This window comes from Amblyomma maculatum, chromosome 4, assembly GCF_055883805.1.
Source record: "Amblyomma maculatum isolate TAMU_Amacu chromosome 4, ASM5588380v1, whole genome shotgun sequence".
Lineage (NCBI taxonomy): Eukaryota > Metazoa > Arthropoda > Arachnida > Ixodida > Ixodidae > Amblyomma > Amblyomma maculatum.
Window position 1 is genome coordinate 173,959,859 of NC_139347.1, and position 8,752 is coordinate 173,968,610.

The 8,752-nt window shown below is 42.1% G+C and overlaps 1 protein-coding gene across 1 annotated transcript in view; it reads right to left on the reverse strand.

Annotated features, from left to right (window-relative positions):
- The window catches only part of LOC146193512 (putative cytochrome P450 49a1), a 107,933-nt gene extending 99,693 nt beyond the window's left edge, over positions 1-8,240 (reverse strand). The window contains exons 1-3 of the mRNA XM_084600570.1: positions 8,229-8,240; positions 8,073-8,163; positions 1,737-1,974 (exon numbers count right to left, since the gene is read on the reverse strand). Of these exons, the coding sequence (XP_084456696.1) occupies positions 1,737-1,974; positions 8,073-8,163; positions 8,229-8,240 (341 nt within the window). The remainder of the gene's footprint in view (positions 1-1,736; positions 1,975-8,072; positions 8,164-8,228) is intronic.
- Positions 8,241-8,752: the final 512 nt, after the last annotated feature.

Genomic DNA, 8,752 nt, shown 5'->3' on the forward strand with positions numbered 1-8,752 from the left:
ACATTTAGGTGGGTGGGATGGAAATCGAACCTTTCAGGGTCCTTGTGCGGTGAGTAAGACAGCCTTCTCTTAGGCCACGGAAGTATGTACATTCATAAGGCTTGGCTAAGTCGGGGCATTATAGATATCTATATATCAACATCGGACTGTCTTTCACATACATGACTGTCTTAATACTGAGGTCTAATGAATGCATGCGTGTGAATAGAAGTACAAGTTATAGAATAAATATTAGAAAGTCACTCGGCGGATACATGAACGAGGATCTACAAAATGTTTCCTATTGGTTAGTCTTTTTTGTTGAGACATTTGTCTTGAATGTATTTATTTTCATACACATCACAGGCGGAAATTTGCGTGGAATATTACCCGACATAGATATGATGCCCTGCTTTAGCCACACCATGCTGATGTGCCTTCTTCGTAGCCGAGAGGTACGTAACCACTCAGACCTACGCTACCAGCACCTGACAGCTCGGCCGTGTCAATTGGTCACATGATGTTCCACAAACTACCGACCAATCGGATCACTGCCATGTCACTTGCCATTCGTCCCCTTTATATTTCTTTGGAAAAGATGCTGGTAATAAGGGCACCTAGTGTTCTGCAGAACGGGCCATTTATTGCTGCTGGGTTAACAGAGCGTGCCTGGAAAATATAGAGAGGCTATTGTGAGTTAACGGAACTACTGATCAGATATTAAAAGCGCAATGAAGTTGCAAACAAAACAACGGAACGACACAAGCCTTCGCGTCGCCACGTTCCTTGCTTGTCTTTTTTCTGTAATCTTTTACTGCATATTGTAGACAATTGCATTTTTCATTTGAAATTATTACTAGAACAAATTTTCCCAGTTGTAAGATAACCAATTCACAATAAACGCAAATATTCTATTGAGCCGGTCGTAGTATTTGCGCTTTGATATTAGAAACGCTCTGTACAGGTTTTGTATGGCAGTCGTACCTGCTCAGTGCTCGCGGAGCATGACCTCTAAAAGTAGTAGTCGCCATTTGCATTACGTTATTATTCCATTCGGCAAGTTCACAACATCACCATACAATAATTCGGGATTTACTTCCAACTATTTTCCTGAGCACGCACTAGTGGATTTTTAAGCAGCCGAAACTACGCTCTTTGATCGTACGATAAGCTTGACAAGCAACTGATTAAAACGCCTTAGACAGTTATAAGACTCTCAACAAAATGTTCAAAAACATCATACAATATTCCAGCTCTGTGCTGCGATAAAAATAATGTTCAAGAATCCTCGCCCTGTCCTTATATCACTGATAGATACATTAAGGCAAGCAAAAAGTGGCACAGCACAAACACAAAGGTACAACCGTCAGGAGAAAGGTTGGCTTTCGTGCTCGACAAAGAGGTGAACACTTTCCTAATAGAGTTTTCATAAGTTTCCCGCAATGTTTCACATTATGGCACTGACTCACGATTTAAGAATTCATGTAGCCTGAGCAGGAAATCTAATTTTTTTTTGTTGTAACATTAGAAGGTGTTAAACGAAGATTAGCCATGGTGAGAAACTATCTTTACTGTGTTCTTTGAACCCGCCGCCATTCTGCATCTAAGCAATGTTAACACTCACAGCTCTCTGCCGCTACCTGCCAAACGTGGCTTTTAAGGTAAATATTGCTTTTTATCTTGTAAGTCGCATCGCCGTTTTTCATTCGCAGTGTTCAAATCCGTGTCCTAAATGTGTTTCTTGATTACGGGCTTACGCATTAACGATGCCACAATTGGCAAAGTATTCCGACTTGCTCGTATGATAAATCTTGAACGGATGTATTCCCATGCGGTAGGGGATTTGTTTTTCCTCCTGGTAAAGGGTTCGAATGTCGTCGGCACTGAATACATGCAATACAGTATTCCGCCCAGGAAGCTCCTCGGCCACCAAAGGTCCGTATCGGCGATTCATATCCCAGGAAACTCGGTTTGTATCAAAATTGCGGTGCAACCCTAAAAGAGACAAATGACGTGCCATCAACTTCGAGAATTTAAAGTCATGCTATTTATTTATTCGAATAAACATTTTTGGAGAAAGGCAGAATCGCTGCTTTCACAAATTAAGGAAATGGTCTAGTTTAGCGGTAGAAAAGAAGCGCTGAATAAGTGCCCAATGCTAGGCACTAGACAGGTATGAGGTCCTACCGTATTTCGCAGAGAATATATTTTTTTTCATAACAGGAACATCTTCGCATTATGCATTGCAAGACCAAGGAAATACCACTGTTTCCATGCCACATGCCACCGATCCCGCAATTTCCTTTTTTTCAGCTTTTCAGCCATGCTTTGGCAGCGCATTGCGATGGACGAAACAATTATGACTTAGGAACAATTGTCCACTTAGCAGCCGGTTAGCAATATATCTCAAGTTTGAGAAAAGTTTAGTAGTTTCGTGGTTTTAAACCTTGATCAATCCCTGCTGTTAAATCCGCGCATTGCAGCGAATATTTCTATAACTTCCTAAATATAAATGGATAAAAGGGAAGAAAAAGTTTCTGTCACGCACTCTTAGCTGCGGTGCGCTGTGATAACAGAAAACAAATCATGATGTACATTTAATCTGTGTAATGAAAGCTTTGACCTAATTCCAGTGTTTGTAGAAATATAGGTGACTGAGGCGAAGACTTCTCCTGCAGTTCCTCGCGTGGCTTGGTATGTTTATCCTGAAAAACTTATTAATTTCCATAAAATCTCCTTTTATATGATTTAATAGCACTCACGAAAGATTTAAAGCCCATAGAAAGCTTATTTTCTTTCCCCTTCTAGTCCATTTGCCGAAGACTCATGACATACATCATAGAGGCTCTCTAAGGGTGTTGCCATGCAGCCCACAGCCTAATTTTTAGTCTTTTCTCTTTTTTTTTTCAATGCAAACCTTTACCGACGACATCCGGCTGTGCCAGTACGCGGCTGCGCGGCTTCTAGGGCATAGGGTGTGCATCCTCGCGACTTGCACTCAGTGGAAGTCGTCCACCTCATTCTACGAAGTAAACCACCGCAAATACAGTTTCAGCGAAAGCAGGACGGCAATTAACAACACATGTTCGCGAACTGCTTGCGCTACGTACGTGTTTGACCTATGTAGCCGAGTTGACGTTAGTTGAACCTTCAAGGCCCTGGCCCTGAGGTGCGGCTTCAGGATAACACTGCAGCTTTATTATTGTCAGCACTGTACACTTTACAATGCAATTCGGAGCCTTCCATGTGAGGTTCAATTATTTATTCGTAGCTCTACTCTCGCCATAATAGAAGAATTAAGGCAACATTTAAGCTCTTCTTTCGGGTATTACGCAATATCTTTGACGCAAAGTGCACCTGCATTTTGCAACTGGCATGAACAATAACTTTTTGATGACTGCCTATAATTATATTGTATGAAACTGGATCATATGGGTACAGGGAGAAGCTACCACGACACTCAACATATACCCAACATTGATAATGTCCAGTATTTTTGCGCCTGCTTTACTTCAGGATAGCGTGTCGGTCGGAATGCAGAGGTCCCGAAATGTTTGATACTCGCCCCTGCCTTCCATCTAAAAGAAAATCCCGAGTTGGAAGGCCCGTGGTGTCGGGTGCTCTCATGCAGTAACCCCACCCAACAAGTAGTCACTGCCGGCTGTTACCTGTAAACTAGAATCTGTGAGGTGCACGCCCGTGATTGTTCGTCACAACGCCAACGCCGACCACGCCGATACCGCTTTTTCTGCAGAACCTCTTTTCGTGCTGTTACTTTAAAATTTCTTATCTTGATGTTTAACCTCACTCAGCCTGGGCGTTTGCTTCCGCGATGTTTTGGCACATGTCTATTTTGTCCCACCTTATTTCTGTTGTGCTCTCCTCGTCTAATGAAAACCAAACTGTAGCATTGCGCGACATACGCCTCGTTGTGAATGCTGGTTGCTTGAACCGACACTGTTTGCATTCAGCAGAAAATGTTGTGCCAGCATCGTAAGACATACATCCCGTGACATCTCTGGTAGATTACATTTGGAAGATGATTTTGACCAGCTATTGATTTATTGTCGCGTTGTATGCCTTCATGAGATCACATCGCATGGCCGTCTTGGCAGCTGGTGGCAATTCGTGTAGCTCATTTAATATAGGAGAACATGGAATAGAGCCGACCTTGCCATTTGGCCTTGAGTACTATACACTACGCCTTGGTAACGAAGCCACACTTGTATGGCTTGGTTAAAGCCAAGCTTTATATCTATGTCCGCTTGTTCTTCATGTACAATAGTAGAAAGTTGAAGATAAATAATTGAACATTACGATATAGTGATCTCTGGGAGCTTGTGTGTCAGTATATCTTCAGTATTGGTCTCCGAAAACAACTGAACAATTTTGCGCTGTAAATGGACTGGAATCAACATGTACATTTTGGCACGATAGGCTATCAGTTGCATCGGCATTGCTGCGTGCAATTTCGTTTTTCTTTTTGTTGATGTTTGCAGGCTCCACATACAGTTACCCGTATAATTATTTTCATATCCTAAGAAAAACCTGCTATTAAAACTCATAATTTCTCTTGCCGGGTTATGCAAAACAGGAATAGGAGATTTTAGAGGATTTTTAATGAGAGCAAAGTAGCTAAAATGTTGATTTCTCTGTAGCAAAAAAATGTGTATCAGTCAGATTTCACCACTTCGCGAAATAGTTCGTACACATATTCGTAAAATGTGCCGAATCAACCTTGGCCTCTGACCTTGAGCGGGACACACCACACCTTGGTAACGCAACTACACTTGTACGGCTTGGTTAAAGCGAAGCTGAATATCTATATCTACTGGTTCTTCATATAAAGTAGTAGCAACTTGGAGATGAATGCCGGCATTCCGAATGAAGCCACCATTCTAAAGCAATTCTTGACTAGAAATTCGATGAGCTTGTAGGACTGACAGAACAGCGAACTTTGAAGGAAAAACTAAAATCGAACTCGCAAGGCACGAGCACATCAACGACTGACGGAGTTACGCATGGCCCGAGCAGCGATGCACCGACGCCCTGGCACGAATTCTACGGGAAGCGAATCCTCAGAAGACATCTTTTCATAGGCTCCTGTTTATCGTCAAGCTGAGATGGCCACCTCACTGATGAAAGCTTCATTTTTCACGACTGCGTCCTCAACATGCAAGACATCTTAAAGTTTTCATGCGCGCCGTCAACACAGAGCAGGTGAGAGCTTCGCAACATTGTTGTCACTGACTGGCATTCCAAATCATGTCCGCATTCTAAAAGAAGGTGTTGGTTAGGCATCCGATGAGCTTACACGACCGACGGAACAGTGAAGATTGAAAGGAAAGATAAAATCGAGCTCCCAAGGCAAGACCGCCTCAGCGACTGATGGAGTTACGCATGGCGCTAGTTGTGATGCACCGACGCCCTGGCATGTATTCTACTTGATGCAAACCCTCGGAAAGACTAACAATGGACGGCCATGCAGAAAAAGGATTCGCAAAATTTGTCTTTTCTGCCCCTGCGCCGCCCGGTTATATAAGCGCCCCGAAACGCGCGGCTTCTCTGTGCGTTGTCAAAAGGGCATTTCACTCTTGCCGACCGGGTGGATCTGCCGGTTGGCTCCACTATTTCCTCATGCAAGGGTTCTAATATGAAAGCCTTCAACGGCGTATGCTGTCAGCCACGATTCTGCCGCATAATTTCGTCAATATATAGATAATATGAAGGTCGTATCTGGTTAGGCGACAATTCGAAAATTTAGTTACAAGGAGTTAGTTCAATCAAACTGATGACATCATCGACGCAACTCAGCCATTTAGTTGTGACGATATCATAAGATTAATTGGTCATTAATTAGGAGTTATCTATTAAAAAAATCTGATCTGTACTGGGAGTCGAACCTCCATCTCTCGGATCTCCAGCCGAGCGCTTTAACCAACTGCGCCACGCCAGGGATTGTAAACCGAATATAATAATTCACCTTACATACCACGAGGATCATAGTAGCAATGAGCATGACACTGCAATTTGTGATCATAAAAATGAGGACATAAGCGGTAATAATGATGGTGCATTTAGGCAATATTCATAAGGAGAGCAAACGTGATCCACCGTGTACACCAGCAACACTCAAGCTTTCGCTTGGAGTGTAAATTCCGCAGTGCTCTCGAAACTTTTTTTGTGTTCTAAGGAGAGTTTGGCTATTGTGGTCAAAAAATTTTTCATGTTTTTGTCGGTTTTAGCTTGACTCGCAGACATCAATGCAAATTGTAAAACCAATTATGCGCTAAAACATCAACGTTCTAAGCTATTTATTGTATGATAGAAAACAAACGCTTAACCTGCCGCGCAAGTTCCTAACAAGAACCAATACATTGTTCTAACCCTTATTGGCATAAGTAGGATGGACAGCATAAACAAGTAGCATGTCCGGCATGGTGCTAGCGCACATGGAGGACACACACTGCGGGTAGGCGAACAGGACAAACGCTAGACTTGCAACTGAAATTTGTTCTACGGTACGGTACGAAAAAAAACCCTTACAGAACCAAAATATAAACACGAAATAAAACCGATGGGGCGAAAGAAATCTTCAAAAGGTAACGTGAAAGCTAAAATGGACATGTGTAAAGGTATGCTGAGGTGAAGTTAGATGAAACAGACCAAACAATCATAAAAAAAAAATACACCGCGACAACCCAGCAACAATTAGATGAGACAGACAAAACAACCATGAATTGATAAAAAATACACCGCGACAACACCGGCACCAAAATGAGCAGCAGTTCCAACACAAGTAAAGAAGAACCACAATACCCTTAGCGCAACCCCAGGCACAAGTCTTAGGGCAGAGGAAAGAGTGATGGGAGAAAAATATTGCCCGCCAGATAGTAACAAGGGTTATGACGAATCATCAGCTACTGGTGAACAAACAGCCATCAAAAATTTTGATAGCCACCATACCTTTCCAGATATTCCCATTCTTTGTTACTGAGCTCGACAGAGGGCTTACTGACGCATTCATCTGCTGTCAGTTTTATACAGAGGGCCTCAAGGATTTTCCTACTCTCCCTAGTATTCATCTTTCCTATTGTTGCTTATGAGGGTTTTGAATTATGAATTATGAAAATTCTGAAGGTTTTTCCTTCACCAGTAGTTGATTATTCGTCGTAGCCCTTGTTACTATCTGGCGGGCAATTTTTTTCTCCCATCACTCTTTCCTCTGTCCTAAGAATTGTGCCTGGGGTTGCGCCAAGGGTATTGTGGTTTTTGTTTTGTCTTGGAACTCCTGCTCATTTTGTTGCCGGTGTTTTCGCGGTGTATTTTATTTATCAATTCATGGTTGTTTTTTCTGTCTCATCTAATTGTTGCTGGGTTATCGCGGTGTACTTCAACTCGGCATGCCTTTACACATGTCTGTTTTAGCTTTCACGTTACCTTTTGAAGATTTATTTCGCCACAACGGTTTTATTTCCTGTTTATATTTTGGTTCTGTAAGGTCTTTTTGTATCGTATTCATGATGTTCTTCATCCCATTTTCATTTCAGATCTATCGAATTTAATCATTTCAGTGCATTCTGTAAACGTGGCGTTTTTAAGTTGCTTTTATCACTTCTGACGCGACTGCAGCTGAAGGCGGCACCAGCGGAGCATGTCAAGGAGGAGGGAAAGAGAAAAAAAAAGAAAAAAAATTGTATAAGTGTGTTTTTTCCGGAATAAATTTCAGTTGCAAGTCTAGCGTTTGTCCTGTCCGCCTACCCGCAGTGTGTCCTCCTTGTGCGCTAGCACCATGCCTGAATTCGTTCACCAACTAGCCCAGTTAAGAGCATTGAAAGTAGCATGTTAACAAAAAGTTAAGTTTTAGTACCTGATTTCTCGCAAATTCGTTCCTTCCCGTGCTGTCTTTCTGCGCGAAAACACGAGTCCAGTAGTGAAACGACTAGCCTGCAAGAACGTCTTAGCTTTTTTAAGCATTTCCCGTTTTTAGCATTTCATAACTAGTGCACCGAACCTATGTATAAGTGTAGTTGAAGCCATTATTTTCACTGTATTTCACAAGAAAAATAAGTAATGAAAATACTGTTTCTTACCCAAGAAACAGAAGTATTTCCAGGTATTCCCAATAACGGGGAAAGCTTTGATCCTGGGTACGTCACTAAACGGCTTGAGGGAAGAAACTTCCTGCAAATAACGCGACCATACAACTGAAAACCGCTGAAATGATGCAATTGTTGCAGTCCGCTTGCCTCCACATGCATTTCGGAGCATTTTTGAGCACTTTCGATCGCTTGAAAATCAAAATGTGGAATGTTAGACGAAACAATAAAGGCTGCAAACCTTTATACACATGCGCGTGCCTGACGTGTTTTTCCAGCCCCTGCGCAGTGTCCATGGGAATACTTGGCGCATGTCGTAATGAAAACGTTTCCGGCGAGCGCACTTTATTGCCTTTTTTGTCTCATTGTCAAGTGGCTGATTTATGCATGTGGAAATGAACGTTGGAGCAATTTCTTTTTTCAGTTTGAATGCCACGCACCTGAGCATGTAGAGACAGTCAGAAGTGTGGCAATTCTTAACGCTCAAAAAAATTCATAGAACGAGATTGAGACTAGTGCACTATGATGTGATGATACATGATACTGCATGCGCAGAAATAAAAAAAAAATTATTTGTGAGGCTGTGTAGCTGACATGATGTCGTTTAATAATCTCTTCACAATATCACCAACAATTCTAAAAATAAATGTGTTTGTGCAGGATTTCAAAGTGCT